General features: G+C 37.6%; 1 protein-coding gene across 5 annotated transcripts in view; it reads left to right on the top strand.

The window, feature by feature from the left end:
• PARD3B (par-3 family cell polarity regulator beta) overlaps positions 1–17,586 on the top strand; it is a 392,133-nt gene that overhangs the window by 220,500 nt on the left and 154,047 nt on the right. For 2 of the 5 annotated variants that reach the window (XM_086897516.1, XM_086897520.1), the window contains exons 16-17: positions 3,535–3,555; positions 7,251–7,295. The exons of 1 other annotated variant lie outside the window; for it this stretch is intronic. In XM_086897516.1, coding sequence (XP_086753642.1) covers positions 3,535–3,555; positions 7,251–7,295 — 66 coding nt within the window. The remainder of the gene's footprint in view (positions 1–3,534; positions 3,556–7,250; positions 7,296–17,586) is intronic. 2 more of the 5 variants (XM_086897517.1, XM_086897521.1) reach the window with 1 other exon arrangement.

Below are 17,586 nucleotides of genomic sequence, written 5' to 3'. Positions count from 1 at the left end.
TTCCCTTACATTACCACAGTTCTCTAGAGAAGAATTTCTATATAATATTTTGTCAGAATCCATTTTCAATAGTGTTTGTTATTTTAACTATATTAAAAAGGTAATTTTTGTAATGTTAATATGAAATTGTTTTTTAATGTTGCATTAGAAAGTGTAAATCAGTGTGCTCTATGAAAACGAAAGGAAAGAAGGTGTCTTATTATCTATCTCCAACACCCTTACTTTCCATAAATCTTTATGCACTGGAGTGATTTAGGCTGTGCATAAATGTACTGTAAAAACTACAACCATGGGAATTGTATGCAAACACATGAAAGTGTGGCTTGTTTTAACCCGAAGCAACATGAAATTGAATCATATGACTATATAGCAATTTTTTTGTGCATCAATTCAGGCAAAGTACCGTGTAGATTTATATTTGAGGATGTTGGTATAATAAGCCATGACCACTATCCCAAGGTGCTGCTTAATTCCCTCTTCTTTTCCCCATCAAAGGCAAAACCCCATAAATTTTAACTGATTAAGCTCTATAGCCTGAAGAAATGGTTATGTCCTTTACTTGATTTTAAATGTGAGTGAAATATTGTTTGCTGAAACATCATTAGACATACTTGGAATCCCTTAACCTTGGGGCATATTTATTAAAATATGGGGCAACTTACTTATTTAGGAATAATTAACAAGTAAATGTGCAAGGTATAAGGTATGCAGTATTCTGCAAGGAAGCAAGTATTTAACTAAATGCTAATTTCTTTGTTAGTGAGGGGATGCATTCAATTACAGCTCATACTTTTAAAATGCCTCAAAACAAAGGGAAACCCATGTCCCGTATCCAGAAGGATGTGGAAAATGCAATCAAGATGCTATTAGCTGCTTCATGGTTTGCTCTGAAGCAGATTATTGTTACTCTGAGTGTAATTTCTGTAAACTGAAATAACTATCTCAAAACATAGGCAAATGAGGACCAGACAGAGCTAATGAAGATCGGTCTTTCAAGCAATGTTTAGATTCAAATACAATTAAAAGAGTACATTTGGGAGGTCCCTAGTGAGAGTTATGGTATTAGTGGGACAAAAAGTAGTTTGGTATTTTAAAGTCATTGTTTTGTTTACCATGTTGTATATATGGAATATATTTATTTGTTTGCTTTGACTTGAAACCAATTTCAGAACTGCATTTAGGAGCTAGTTAGGTTTGTTACAGCACTAATGAGGAAATGGAGAAGACAGAGCAGAATTCTAAGACTCTTTTCAATGTTAATAGCCTATAACAGTAATATAAAAATCATCTCTGGAAGAGAAAGACTTTTCAAAAACAAAAATGTTATGGGTTAAGGAAAAACTATATCGCTTATGGCTGTGATTATCTTTGGTATCAAGGGCCAAAAGAGATTTTAACATTATTCTAACTTACATCATGAGTAGCTTTCTAGTACTGTCAGACTAGATGTATATTTTCTGAGGCTCTGCAGAATCAATCTTTACAAATGAACACACTACCATTTTCATAGTTTAAATGACTTTCAAATTTCTGTTTGCAAGATCTGTAAGTCAGAAATGAAACAAAATCATTTCTTAAGTGATAGGGACACTGTTAACTGAATTGAAATGAGATGGAAATTAGGTTTTCTCTGTATGAAAAGCGAGGCTTTTAACAAGGCTAATTTTGTTACTCAGTTTTATACCAAATCAGTTGAGGAGACAGTGAGTTGTGGCATAAAGGGAGAAGTGGGCAAAAGAGAATATCAACTGTTTGGACTGGTTTTGTAGAAATTGTCTAGGACTCAAGGAAGTTTGTTGTGGAGCAGACAGAGAGCATTGTGTGCACTGTGATGGTGACACAGCTAGAACGTGTAACACATGCTTGAGGTGGTATTTCTTTAGGCTGCTTTAGCATAAGTTTGAGTAGATCTGTTAATGCAGTTAGATTATTAAAGTGTTAGGGGGAGAAAATTAATTGCTTAATAGCAATTAAGTTAATGTATAACTACTACAAGAAAGTAAAGATGATAATGAAGTAACTTTTAAGAACACTTGTATAAATATGTTGTCTAAACTTTGTCTTAAATCTGTTCCCTATCAATGTTTTCAATCAGTGAATGACAGATTACATTAAGAACTTGTAGTTTAACCCTAGGAATTTGGAAGAAGTGTTAATGACATGCAGAAGACAGCGGGGGAGTTTTAGCCTAGTATGGTTTCTCTGGAACAGAGGTGAGAGAGGATAAGAAAAGACAACAAAAGTGTAAAAGAAGCCGTGATGGCCTCAATTAACAGTGTAACCTTCAAGAACAAGTAGTTATGGCACTACAAGAAAGTGAAGAAATTTGTATCATGCTGGCTGGGAAATTGTAAAACAATGTTTTTTTCTGTCAGGAGAAAAACTTCCATTTAAAGCTAAATGTGCCCAGTGGACAGCCTCAATGGTACTGCTGGTTCTTCAACAAGTAGTAGCAATTGCAGATGCAAGCTTAAGCATTTTCATTCTCATGTGCTGACACACAAGATGTATCCCTTGGGGATCTTCTCTGAATACAATTGAACTGAAGTATTAAATCAGTTCTAACAAAATTTTTCTGAAAAATCTAATTAAAGAAAACCTTGTACAGGAGAGAAAAAAGAATCCAGAATCATGGTTTGTATGTGACTTATTCCTTTCTTTGAATGTACTGAACAGGGCATCCCAAATGTTGTGTTAGATGCCATTTTGGAAAAGGTTTACCTTTCTTTTTTCTTTCCTACTTCATAAGTATAATTTTTCCTTGGCCCTTGTGCAAGCTTTTTGGTAGTCTCTGCACTTTTCAACACTGAAGTGAGCAGAAATCTATTAAGGACTCCTAAACCTTCAAGAGTGAGTAGCTGGTGGATATCCAGGTCACCCCAGAACAAATGCCCTTACATGGAGGAAAGGTGAGAGAGGGAATTACTAAAGGAAAATATTTTTTTACCCTTCCTGATACACACATTTTATTGCTACTGTAGATTTTAGCCTGTGGTCTTTGTATGTAGCACTTCAGGGCAAACCTAGGACAGGAAGCAGCATTTTCTAAGTGGTGGTTGTGAGACAACAATTGGCACCATTTCACCAAGTGATTTATGCCACTCCTGGATGGGGAAACATTTCACCCAGAAAATAAAACCAGCAGGAGAATTATGTTCTTGGCACTATCACTGACTAAAACTAATTGATGGTGCACTGTCTTTGTTATGATGAAAGGGCTGAGTAAGGATACAGTTCACCAGGAAAAAACAGTGGCCCATTTGAGGCTTTGCTTTTTTATCATATGTTTATAACATATAAACTGATGGATTCAGAGAAGTGTAGATACATCATTCATATAAGTAGTTTGGGAATACAGCCCTTGTGAATGGATTCATGTACAATAAGAAATTCATGTTTGATTTCCTATTAACTAATAAAAGTATCTGTTAGGAAATGTGTTTTCTAGGAAATTCTTTTGTGTTTCAGTGTCTTACATTATTATTCCTCATTAATTGTAATTTTAATCCTTGTTTGCTTCTTTTCTGAGTGCAGAACTGCAGCTGGTCTTCAAAGGTACGTGTCAGTTTGTACAGCAGAAACACACGTGACTTTCACATGTTTAGAAGATTTTTTAGTGTCTCTTAGTGTGCAAAACTGATCCTTCAGAAAGGAGTCACTTAAATTGAATAGCAGCACCTTGTATCTTGTGAATGGTAGTGACTCTTTGGTTTGGGGAAAAATAATGCAATTGAACTGGGCAGAAGGAGGGAAATTGGTTATGACAGCTGGCAGCAGCATTGATTTGTGCTTCTATAAACTACAGTTTAGAACTAGATTGTTGGCCTGTATGTAAGCCTGGACTGGATTTGACACAAACTTTGAGAAATACAGAAGGTTGTTGTGTACTAAACCGTTGGAAATCATGCAATTCAAATGAAATGGCTACCTTGGCTACCTTGAGCAGGGCACAGAAATGGCAGTCAAAACATTTATGTGAAGGACAGGAAGGCATTCTGGGTGCTTTTAATGTTGCTAAACAATGCTATTTATTTTCTTGAGACAAAACAGCACTCCAGTGTATTACCACAGGAAATACTAAAAAACTCTGATCATTCATGGCAAAAAGAGATGGGGTTCCTTACCCTCTGTCATAATTGTTGGCATAGTTTTAAAAAAATAGTATCAGCTGGAAAGATTTGTTTGGTTTAGTAATATTCCATCTTTCATAATCTGTGGTCTTGCTAGGCCCCTAAATGTCCATGTTTTTATTAAGTAGCTGTAGAACTTCTTTCATCTTTTATTTCAGCAATTACTTTGAGTACTGACAGTGAATGCATAACTGGTTTCTGTGGTGAAAATGTGGTTCCTAAATAATAGATGTTACTTTAAAAGAGCCAGAGTGATTTCTACAGACAAAAATTACTAACTTCATGAACTAACAAATCCCTGGGGTTCCAGGGACATTTCAAAATTTGAAGTATTTGATTCACAAGTTGAGGGGAAGTATCTTCTTGTTTGTGAATCTGTTTATTCTCTTGTATGAATCCTTCCCAGATTTTTGTTTGAGTTTTTCCTTTGGAGTCCCCAAATTTGACGGTTTCAATTTTTTTGAGATGTTATGCACTCAATAATTCTAGCTTAAGAGTATATAGTAATTCTAGTTCTCCATAAAAATAGTTACTTGTGTATATTACCAAGTGTGATCTTCTTGAACTGAAAAATTTCAGTTATTTGCAAAGTAATTACTTTCTGATGTTGGAATAAAAAATAATTAGAATTCTTTTTACTTGAGTTTTAAGTCTTTCAGGTGATTTTCTACAAAGACAGGCCAAAACTAGTGTAATCTTAGGAAAAAATTTCCTCTTAGTTCTTGCCTTTTTAAGGTCAATAACTAGAGAAGGACTATTTTTGTCATAACTGAATGTATCAATTTTGAACAATGTGCAAAGAGGTGTTTTCAAGTGGTATTTTGTGGAACAGGATGTCCCATGTACTCCCTCAATGAAATCTTTAGTTGCAAAGTTTTCAACCTCAGCATACAAATCTTCTGTTAGCTTTTCTGGTTTTGGCTTGGGTTTTTTTCTGTTGTCCTCTCTTTGTTTCTGGGGGGAAACAAGGGAAGGAATGGGATTCCTATCCAATGGACTTTTCTGGGCTACTTCTGTTCAGTCTAATGAAAGATGGCCATCCTAGAAGGCTCTGCCTAAGCATAATAACCCATGAAATGAAAACTGCCCTGTGGAGGTGCACACGTATTTTGCTCAAACTTTGATATAGAACTTTAATATTTGCATTTCCCAGATTTTGTGCATGTGTGTGCTTAAACTCATAATGCTAACCTTGTATTTTGGTAAGATTATTTTTCATTTTTTAATAATTTTATTCTTCCTTTTTTCCCTCCAGTATTAAAATCTAATTTTTGTGTGTGAAGCTGGTGTGTAAAGTATGATTAAGTTAAATGGATTTATCCCTTTTAATAATGTAAAACTTAGTTTCAGGCAAACCAAGTCATCAGCATAGCTTTTAAAAAATACTGTCAACCTTGGGTTTTGTCTTTTTTTTTAAAGTTCCTATGTACTGTAGCATTACCTGCTTTAAGTAATTACCATACATTATACTGGTTGCCACTAGTGACTGCTATAATTAAGGTTGTGAATCAGTTTCCATTATAATCCCTTGTTTTCACACAATCATAACTTGTCAAAACACTAACCTTTAGGACCAAAGTTTTCCACAGTTGTTTTGCTTAGAGAGAAATCTGGGGGGAGGGAGCAGGAAAAGGAATTTGAACTATCCTTATAGTAAATCCTTGTCCAGTCATTTTGCATTATAGGATCAACTCCTGCATAGCAAGGAGTTCCATAGTTATCATTTCCAGGGATTAAAAGACATTGAAAGACCAAGGAGTGCAGAATTTCCTTGAATTTTGGTTGCACTTCTAATTTTGACTAGTCTTATTGTCATTTACTTTAGCAGAACCTCTACATAATGCTGCAATCAGAATTAGTCTTCCTTTATTAGTACCTATGTCCCATAAAAACCCTACACTATGTCAATTTGCTGATAATCAGGTGACAATTAGATCACAGAAGTAGAGGAGAGATCCAGTGGTCACTTGTGGATTCATGACTAGAGTTGTGTGTCCCAGTCCTGAATTTGATGTTGATTTTTGAGGGGAAAAGCTTCCCTAAATGTGGAGAGGCAATAAAAAAAAATATTTAGTGTGATTATTTTCCCAGTAGTAACTCCTAAATGTCAGTAAGTACTGTACTGCTGTCTCCTAGGTATAGCAGGTATCATGTCAGATAACCCTCTATGTAAACTTTTTATAGTGACCACTATAAAGCTTGTTTAAGTTTTGCATTTATGGAATTTTTGGTATGACTTGACAATTTATTTTATCATATAAAAAGATTATGTTTTAAGGCAAGTTATAAGGGAGTGCTTGGGCAGACAGAGTTGAAGGATAAGATTTCAACCCTAACATTCATTTCCTGTTCTTGTTTTATCATCCCTAACATTACATTTACCACTGTTTCTTTGCATAGAATTCATTTTAAGGAATAGTGATTGGTTCTTCCCCTCAGCCCTCCAGGAGAGTATTTTAATTAGTTTCTTGAGATATATGATGATAAACTGAATTTTCTGAACAGAACTTCCAACACCTCTTACATTCAGAATTTGCTTCTTCACTACTGTCTGCAAATTGTTGCTACTGCAAATGTCTTTCTTATAAGATGTGAAATACTACAAAGTTACAAATTTATAGACAAAATATAACATAAAAAAAATGCATAAGCCATTAAAAAGATCAGGATTCGGGAGACCTTATTATCTGCAGAGGTCCCATGAGTCAGTGAGATGTCTTGCAGATTGGAAGGTTTCCACATCTGGATTCTTTTTACAATTGAAGTCTTTGATCTGAAATTGTTACAACTCTCCTATGCCCTGTGATTTGTCTGGCAAGATGAGTTATTTACAAGTGCAATTGCTCTTCTGACAACTCACTTTTGAGTGTGTAAGTTCTGAGGTCCTGATCTGTAACCCAAAAGGACTGCTGGTAGTCCTTTTATTGGTTTCAGAGGGCTTTGATTCAGATATGTGGACTTTGAAGCACCCCATGTGGATTAGGTAAAGAAAGGCTTTTTTTTAGATTATTATAATTTAAAGACTCAGGATGCTGTGTCTGAAATAATTTGACAGTGTTTCAAAGGCTTGTGAATTTAAATAAGTTTCTGATCTTTGTGTCTTTTCTTTTATTTCTCCAGTGGCAGATGAAAGCAAAGTTGGTTTGTTGGCCGGACACAAATCGGGTAAGCTGTCCTCCTATTTTGGAGAAAAAGTCAGCAACTTGAAAGTAGAATGGGCAGTAAATGAAATCAGCTTCCAGAAACTGTGGTGATGAAGACAATTGCAAATTGAGGCATTACTTTGTAAGCACTGAGTCCAAGTTGAACAATGATTAATCAGGGGTTGCTCTTAGCCAGGCAGTGTATGTAGCCAAATCATTATCAGGAAGAGCTATTACTTTGTTTTTCAGTACAGGTGTTGTAAATTGAAGAAAATGCACTTTCAAAAAAGTGGAACTGCACTCTTATGGAGTATAGAGACTTAAACAATACACAGTTGGAGAAATACAAGTATTTCTTTTCTTTTTCTTCGTGCTCTGAGTTACACTTCCATTACCAGGAATGTTGAAGACAACACTAAAAAATTTTACAGAGTAAAAAAAAAATGTTACAGCTTTTCCTTTTCTTGTGCTTGTGAAGGAGCAATAATTTTCAGGCAATCGTAATAAAAAACACAAAAAACATGCTGCAGTAACTGTACCTGCTTACTAACTAAGCTCTGCCAACCGTGCCATGGCATTGTACAGCTTGCAGCTGTTGCATTAAAAAAAAAAACTTCCAAGGCAATGTCACATAAGACTGCAATTTTTCATGATCTGTGGGTAAGCTGGCATGAGAAACCTTAAACTTCATAGAAAACTTTAGTTATTCAGCAGTGTCTTCTGATGTTAGAAAATCCTGAAGGTTCAGCCTGCTCCTTTGTAGCACATTGTACATTGCCCTTTGCCACTCCATGATAGGTCTAAGCTGAATTCATGTAAAAGAAGGTCAGCTATGAGATTCCTGATTGTTTATGGTGTTTTTTCACTGTACAACTGGGTGTCCTTTAGTTCTCTGGTGTGGATTTTCCTTATCTGAAGACCTTTTCCTGAACTTAGTAGACAAATTCTTTTTAGATTTTTTTGGCATCTTTCCTAAGCCTGTGAAGTTCTTGGATTCTCTTTCTGAATCAGGGAATAGTTCATATGTCTTGTAATATTATCACTCCTGGGAAGAAAAAAAATCTTTCAACTTTCTCTTTCGGGAATGTGAAAGCTTCAAAGAAACAATCTTGTCAACTTGAAGAAGCTGAGGGTGTTGCCCTTGGGCTTTTCCCTGTTCCGAAAAATTACTACAAACATTGCAATATCATGCAGTTTACCAGAGATCAATGGGATTCACTGCTATCAAAGAATATGGGAAGGGTAAGATTACAACTCTTTGGCAGTCAATTGTTTTAGATACATTAAGCTTTGTAATATAATTTTTAGTAGCATTTGATCTTTCTTCTGCACACTTCTGCAGATTCTTGAAAACTGACTTTGAAAAGTTTTCTGTTTGAAGATACCTACAAATTTTATATGAACACGTGGACCTGTGTTTATTGAACTTTGACTTGTTTGCTTTACTTTTTCCTCACAGTTCTCTTACATATACCTAAGATCTTTCAGATCACCCAAGGAATAGATACAAAGATTCCTCAAGGCGTTTCTTTCTTTTCCCTTTAAGAATAAAAGAATCTAGCTAACTTCTGAGACAGTTGGTGTGTAAATTATTTTTATTGGTCCTATCCACATTAAATACTGTTTAAATACCATTGAAAAACATTTCTCCTGCTCTCTATGTTCCATTTGCTAACGTTTCCTAAAGAGAAATCAAGCTGCTATTTTGGTTTCCACATTTTTCCATTCAAATATTTAATTTAAAGGTCTGTTCAAGAACATGGTGTTCTTTTTCTCTGGTTCCTTTTTACTCTATGCTTTCTGGAGTTATATGTCATATGTGCAATTGTCTGGCATTCAGTCCTACCACAGAACTTCTGTTTTAAACATCATTCATTGTGCTGTCTTCCTGTAGGTACCTTAAGAATGTTAAAAGGAAGACATTGCAACTTTTTGTGCTGTGAGCAAAACACAGTTATTTTCTCATTACAAAATGAAGAGTTTCCATCCTATTCTAGACTTAAGGAAACTAAACGTATTTCTCTACAGAATTAATTATCACCTACTAACAATCAATGCAATTATCCTATCTCTCCTTCAACATGACTTGTTCTATAAAATGCACAGCTGAGTAATTCTCTCTAGGGAAATATCCTTTCTATTTCTTCTGGGGCAGTGGCTCTTCAAGCATTTAGTCTCAGCTTTTGGAACAGCTACTTTATCCCTCACATACTACATGTTACTGAGCAGCAGCAGCAGGAGCTAGAGGCATGCATTAATTTCAAAAAGCATTATCACAATTCTCCGTAAGACTGAGGCATTAGAAAGATCTGTAGCTCTAGCCCGTCTGTCTCTTTGTATGCTGCACCCACAAACAGTAGTTCTGTTCCCCTCACCCTCCTTAAAAAGTAGATTTGATTTTTAGAAGTATGTCTGGACATATCCTGAGCTTGTAAGGATGTTCTATAGAAAGATGGGTAGAGCTTTGTTCCAAACATATATATGACCCTCACAGAAATCCACCTGTGAATTCTGGTTGTCATACCTGGCCTGTATTTCATTCTGCTGGATGGAAGACCCCTGCCGTGGTTACAGGTGTTCTTAGTGTTGAAAATATTTTCCACAGTGCCATCAGAAAAAGCACTGGAGTTCTGTACTGACGCAGCCTCCTTGTTCTTTTCTGGGAAAAAAAACAGATTTCAGAGTGTGTGAGTGTGTATTTGTGTGTGTGTGTGTGTGTAAGACAACTTCTCTGAGTCCTGTAAGAAGAATTTGTCCTCTCTAACCTTCCTGCCTTCCCGTGTGCTCAGCAATGGTATGCCAATACAAATTATGAGAATGAGAAGCAGACAGAAGTGGTGCCTCTGTTGTAAAGCAGAGATCCTTGAAAATTCACAAAGATGAAAAATCAGCAGCTTTAGCTTAGTTTTTCATAAACTCCTACCTTTTTGTAAAAGCAGTTCTAGGATAGTTAAGAGAATATCCCTTATAAAGGGCAAGGCTTGCATATCAAATATAGCCTGATTTATATCAAATACTGAAATTGAGTACCGAATTTTTTGCAGCTATTTTAATTTTTTTCTAGAATTCTTTTTTTGTGTTCTGATTTACTGCTCAGGCCACTTTTTAATATGTATTGACTGTCTGCTGAGGTCTCTGCTGACACAGCTCTTTCAGATGATGCAGTGCTGGAAAAAAGCTGATGACTCTTTCTTTATGAGCGCTGACATATTAATTAGCAAAATGGTCAAAAAAGCTTTCCTATTTTTATTTTAATGTCACTAGACCATGCTTTTGGCTGGGGTTGTGTTTCAAGACAGTCTTGAGACAAGATGAGTAAGATCTTATTTTCTTGCCGGCTGCTATGTGAGGAACATGTGACTGGGCTATGGCTTAGTACCAGCAAGGCTGAGTGATAGGGGGTGGTTCTGTTACCCAGCTGAATTTGAATTAATGCTGTGTGGTTAAACCACAACATATGGCAAGAGATAGGCTTAGGACTTTAGTAGGAAAAGGCCCATTGGGATAGTTGGAAGGATGCTTCTGGTCAAGCTCTGCCCCTTACTGCTAATTTTGCTGCCAGTGCAGTTCCCACGTGGCTGTTCAGCCTGTAGGTAAGGGTTGGTGTTCTGGGAAAGAAGGCCTGGAGAGGCAGCTGTGCAGCTAAATCCTGCAAGGGCAGGCTGTCCTGGGGCCTCAGTGCCATCACAGCTGCACTGCTTCACGTGTGGGTGACTGAGTTGTGCTTAAACTGCAGTTCAGATGGAAAGCGGAGGTAGTTTGGAATAGTTTAGGTTAAAGGTCTTAGTGTATTTCTGCATCCTTTAATGCCAAGATGTATTCTGCATTAAGACATTTTACTGAGATTTTGTTAAAGCTAAGCATGAGCTATTGGAACACCAGGAAAATCCAGTGGTTTATGCATAGTTTTGTAGCACAAGAAGCTTCTTTTTAGTCAAGGAATCTAGGGGGGGTTAATAGTGGATTTAGGAAAGACTAGAGAAAGCTTAGTGCATGCTGCTGGGCTTGTTTGAGGCTGGTGCCATTGTAATAAGTTTGATTTGCAGGTAACACAATTATGTTGAAGAGGTGGATGGGGAAGTGCTGTTCTCCTCTCCTTATGCCAGGCTTTATAATTTTATTAAATGAGCCTTCTTGCTGCTGTAGATGTCATAAAAGCTCAGATTTTCAAAGGCAGCATTGGGTTTAGTACTGAGTTCATAAGGATTTATATAGTAACTAGGTCCACAGTAGAAAAGACTCATGTAAATGGCTGAGCTACCTGACATAGGCAATAAAGTGCCTATCCAAACAAGGGCCTTGTTACTAACTGAAAGCATATATCATATGGAATCTGACCCTTCCCTCTGCATTTCTGAGAGGAGAAAAGAAGGCTGATTTTAGTTCATTTTATTTCTCTTTGAGAATAGGAGTATAATACTTGGCTGCTTCAATTATTCTTGTAAGTGTGCACAGGACCTGTCTACTTCCCAGTCTGCGGTATACCTCAGCAATACCTCAGGTGTAGCCTGACCTATGTGTCTGGGCTTGGATACTGCATGTAAGCAAACTGTGGTGTCACTGGAAGCTGTGCAGTTTGATTTTTCCCTTCATTCAGCCCATGTGATGCTTGGTGCCATTTCAGTGCAACTGCTACACAAACAAACACAAATACCTTTCTATGATGCTTCAGTTCACTCTATTACCCAGAACTCGTGCCTCTGTAAGCTTTGAATCATTAAGCTGTGGGTTATGTTTGATGTTTTATTGTGGGGAATATTTCTGCAAGATTTTCCACTCTTTCCCTGTTACATTCACTTGGGCATCTCTCCCTGGATTATTATATTCTTGTGGTAGTGTTGTTGTTCCTGTTATTATCAACATTATCATCATCATCAACTTTGATTATGATTCTCCAAGCAAAGTGTTGCTTTGAACTTACAGCTCCAAATAAATTCTCATCTGAGAATATGTATCAGTTCATGCAGCTGAGAAGCAAAAAATAAGATTCCTTTTTTCCTTCTGGTCACTTGGGGAATGAATGTTTTCTCCTTTATTTATGTCTAGCAAAGTATAAAGTCAAGGATGTTACATTGAATCTATTATATTGTTGGGGTTTAAAACAATTTCTAGTCTAAAACTTAAAATGCTCAGCTTTTGTTGAATCCCTGGCTGCGGGGTTGGTTTTTTTCCTTCAAACACAACTTGTCTAGTGAACATAGATGGATACATTAATTTACCTAATACTCTGTGCAAATATGGCATTGCTATCCTTTTAAAAGGGCTTTATTTTTTAGCATGTATAATAGTGTTGTATATTATATGTTGTTGTAACTATCTTCATTGGTTAGAGCTGGGAGGGAATGGGGCAGCTTGATTAGCATAGCTAGTTGCACAAAAATGATATATATTTGTGCATGAGAAGTTTGCTTGGTCACTGACTCAGGAAAAGGAAGGCTGGACACTTACAGTTCTGTGATTCAAACCATTATTCTAAATGAACAGAACTTACTAACTTACTGTACTGTTGAATTTTAGTGAAAAGCAGTCTGTAAGTCAAAATCTCTTCTGAATGTCAGGCTGGGGGTCTTTACAGACCCCCATGCCTGCCAGGTCTATGTGGCTGATAAACAGCTCTCAAATAATGTAGTTAGATGGTTCTCCTCTGTGGAAGGAAACAAGCACTCATTTTTACTCTTGAGAAGAATCATTTTATACTCCCAGTAACTCACCAGCTGTAACTATTCCTTTGACAGCTTTTTTTACTTTTTTTTAGTTTTTTTAAAGACTTTATTAGCTGTGTGATGATGATTTGTTGTGACCCCTTTTTTGTTAGGTCCTGAGAAAATCGTCTGTAGATAAAAATCCCTCACTTGAGGGTGATGTTTGATGCTGTGATGTTGATCTAAAAGCTTGCTGCCGCTGAATGAAGCAGTCTTGGGCACCATGCCTCCTATTGCAGCTGCCTGGTTTCCATTTCTTCTTTATTCCAGTCCCACAGCTTAGCTGGTGAGATGGTTAAGAGAGCTAAACCAGCCAAAAATTAAAACAAGAAAGACAAAAATGAATAGTGCTGAGATGATCTCCTTGAACCACTCATTTGAGAGACAAGCTTGCATGCCAGTAGAAGGAAAGCTCAGCACGTGGATAGATGTGAGAACTGCACAGCAGCTGTCTACAAATCAGCATATCTACAATGTCAAACTATATCCTTATTAAATTCAAATGCCAAACTTGCATTTTTTATTTTTTTTTTAATTTTTTATTTAACACTGTTTCACTTACCATGGATAAAAACCACTTTCTCAGTGGCAGGACCAGGGAATAAAAAGTAGCAGTAAACCTCTGCAAACTTAACAAGAGCATCTCTGCTGTCTAATCCTTAGAATGTAAGAATCTTTTCTAAAATCACTTATTCACTTTGATTTTATGAATGCTTTGTGTTCTGTGACTCTAAGTGTGCTTTGTATTAAGATACAACAGAGCAGTGCCCATTGATCTTTCTTTGAATTACAGTTATTAAATTGAATAGATCTGATCTGCTGAGAACAATAACAAGCTTGCAGGAGAAACCTGTTTCTCTCCATGTTCTTGTGTGGGATTTAGGATCCAGAGTAAAACTGAATTTAGACCAACAGCAGTGCAGATGCAAATTCAAAGGCCTGTAATTGAGTTTTTATAAAATAGCATGTTGACTGAATATTTTCCTGTTATCCCATGATAGCCTTGTATTCATAAAGGCCGAGCCATGTGTTTCTGCCCCCCTTCTCTCTATGCCAGGATTATTATTCCTATAATTCCATGATGAGCTCTTATGGGAAGCTAACCTAGCAGAGAAATAATTCTACAAAAAATAATGGTTTAGTCAAGGGAGAAAAAAAAAAAAAAAGTTCAGGAGAAGAGAAGGAAGAGAAGAATGATTTTGTAACTGACATTTTTGATCCTGGGATCAGCCTAAGCTGAAGAAGTTGACTGGGGTGGAGGGGGTAGGCAGACACATCTGAGGGAGAAGGTGCAGATGAAAGAAGATTTGCAGATCTTCAGAGATGTCTTTGTGCTGAAAGAAGGGAAGTGGGGGAGCAAGTTTGAGTTCTTTTATTGTCCTGAGGACTAAACTGAAAGTGACTTTCTGAGAGCTTTGCTTAATGGCCAGTGAAAGTTGGTATTGTGTATTTTTGACTGTGTGATTTTACTTGCTGTTGGTGTACTGTGACTGGTTTTGTTTGAGCTGCTGTGCTCTGGGTCTGGTCCTGTCCTAGGATTGGGAGAAGATGGAGCAGTCCTTGAAAGCAGCTGGGTCTGATGAGCAGGGAGAAGCTTTCGTAAGGGCCAAGTGGAGTGAAGAGGCAGCTCGGACAGAAAGAAGAATTTTCCTTAAGAACCACAGGGACTAGGTTCCCTACCCTACGCAGGGTTTCTTTCAGTCCAGCTGATCACAGAAAGCTGCTGAACTAGAGAGTAAATGACTCTGTAAAAGCCTAAGTTAAGCAAAAGCATTTATTTCACTCCGTCTCACCAAGAAAATGATCATTTTCTGTACTATGAAAGGGTAGTAAACCAACCCTGCCTTCAACAGCAAAACCCTTTCCACGTTCTCACTTTAAGAGCTAATGTGCACGTACATCTACCCAAGGAAGTCTTAAACAGCTTGGACTTCTCTGTGAAGGAAGCTTGTGCCCTGAAAGGGGACCAAGGTAAGATACTTCCATTTGAGAACCATGAATTAAAACTTAAAAATTCCTGCAGGTAGGAGCTTTAGAGACTTCTCCTGTGAATGCATAGCTAGGGAACTGCCTGCTAAAGCTGTGATATGAGTTCATTAGAGCAAGATGCCAAAGAGAGATTCTGTGTGTGAGGAATGCCTTATTTTTAATGTGGATAAACTTCAAGTGCATAACAGAAAGGACAGCCTTTTGCCAGAGGAGAAGGCCTAATCTGGCAGATATCCAAACGACAGTCTTCTAAAATAAACAATAGTGGTGAAAGATTTGCTTATTTTCAATCACATCTCAGTAACAGGGGAATTATGTATTACTCAGTATGAATCGTTTGCATCCAGGGATTGCAAACCAACAGCCTTTTTTCCTTGGGGAATATTCTTTGCTCTAGGAGCAGAGAAAAGGATAGGAACTTTGTTTAGTGTGACTTGGAAAATTTCAAGCTCAGCAGTTCCCCAGTGTTACAGCTCCATTATGACACAGAAGTGAAAAAGTGATTAGGAAGAAATATCAGACACACAGGTATTTTTTCCAGCCATGCAATAATACTAATACTACTTTTTTTTTTTTTTTTTTTTTTTGGTAGGGTTTTTTTTTCCTTAGGGTTTTTTTTCTATTTTTTTCTTTTTTTTTTTCCTTTCATTTCTTGATGTGATTCTGGGCATATTGTTGTATTGACTGAGGCTTGGAGGTGGGTTTTGATGTTCACATTCCGTAGTTGCCACTTCTCCCCTAGGTCAGTATTGCCAAATATTGCTCTGTGCAGAATTCAGCGAAGCAGATCGAAAGAGCATTAAAATCCCCAGAATGATGAAGTAGTATAAAATGAAATGAAGTGTAGACTTTTAACAGTTGTGATGAATGCATCCACTCAACGTAAGAACTGCTGGTATTTGAAGTACGCGTGTCTGTCCGTGGTAAGCCCACTGTGTGCCGGCCTGCAGTGGGCTGGAGGAGCTGTGCCTGCAGAGCTCTGGCTGTTGTGCACTGAAATCCCCTCTCTAGGAGCCAGTGTGGTGCTGGCAGGAGTTACCAGCTGTGGGCTGTTTGGGACATGCATTCTCTTCCTGAGACCTGGCAACACTTTCCACTGTGACTGTCTGTGCTGAGCCTGCCACATTTCTTGTCTTTGCTGAAAGTTTCTGCTATGAGTTGGAGCTTCCTGCTGCCTTGTGTTCCAGGTTGTTTCTGACTCATACGAGCGTAGGACAGCTTGTAAATATGGTGGATGTATCTAGAGGAGGAGTGCCGGAATAAAGCTGTCTCTGAAAGAAAAAGCAGTATAACCATGTTAGTGCAGAATTTCACACAGGGTAATAGATACTGCAGTTCTACAAAAGTGGTTGTTAGGACCTGACATCTTGGTATCTCAGGATCCTGGAATATCACATGCAGAAAGAATTGTTACTGAATTTGAAGTGTCTGGAGATGGCAGAAACCCAAGAAAACTGGCATTAGGCCTAAGCAAAGGTTAAGCAACACTATATTTGAAATTTGAAGAATGTAAATAAATCAGTGCTTTTTATTAAAACTGAAGATTCAAAGGAAGGCACAGCAGCCAGCAAAGCAAGTTTAATGTTTAAACTCATAGGGGCCTCTTGGTGTGTGTTGATCTTTAGAGAGCTTCTCTGGTGATGGCGCCTGAGCAGATGGCTCATGAAAGTACATGACTGAGAGTAAGCTGGTTTCCATCATGGAACTCCTTCCTTGGCCCTAAGAAGAAAGCTGAGAACAACAAGTGAATCCATCGTGTCTCCTGCCTTTTTAGGGCTCTGTAAGGCTCTTCAGTCATCAGTCCTTTAGCTGTTGACAGCCAGACTGCATCCATTTCAGAAATCAAAACAAATTCCCTCAGTCTGTGTCTTCTGTAATTGAGGAGAAAGTGATGATGTGATTCTAACACCCCTGCGTAACATTTACCACCCTCTACAGCTAGAGCTGCAGTCACAGCCTTCCTGTCAGTCTTTTCTCTGACTATTGGTTTCATGTTCCTTCAAGCAATACCTGTGTTTTTTTCAAGATTTGTGGTGAATGATATGCAGATATTCAGGAAAGACCTTCAGAGTATTAGGTGCTGAAAACTGGCTGTGATCAGTGTTGGCAGCTACTGTGATTCTTTCAGTTGCTTGTTGCGACCGAAGAGACCAGCAGCCATTGCTGAATGCCTCATTTTATTAATCCTTTCCCTCCAGGAGCTGTTTTTTTTGCTGGGCATAATATTCAGTGCTGGCAGTGGGTATCCTGAAGTCACTGATGCCAAGGAGTTAATGAATTTGGAAAACTTCCCAGATAATACATCTGGCCCTCTAACTTACATTTTGGAGCATGAAGTATGAGATGTAGAAAGAAGAGCACTGAACTAAATGAGTTCCTGCCTGAAGAGAGGAAGGGTACACTTTTCTTATTTTAAATCAGTTGACTGAAAGTTAAAACTTGCATAGTCCCCAAGAAGATCTAACTGTTGTGGGTTTGTTTGGGATTTTGGTTTTGTGGCTAATTTGCTTGTTTATGGTTTTTTTTAAATGTCGTTATACTGTGTATTTGCCGGTTGCATTATCTTCTGAGACTCGAGTATAGATAGGGAAGCGTTTTTAACTCTCCACTTTGAATGATTTT

The sequence above is a fragment of the Cyanistes caeruleus genome, chromosome 7, assembly GCF_971803275.1.
Source record: "Cyanistes caeruleus chromosome 7, bCyaCae1.hap1.1, whole genome shotgun sequence".
NCBI lineage: Eukaryota > Metazoa > Chordata > Aves > Passeriformes > Paridae > Cyanistes > Cyanistes caeruleus.
This window is presented reverse-complemented; position numbering and strand designations above follow the sequence as displayed.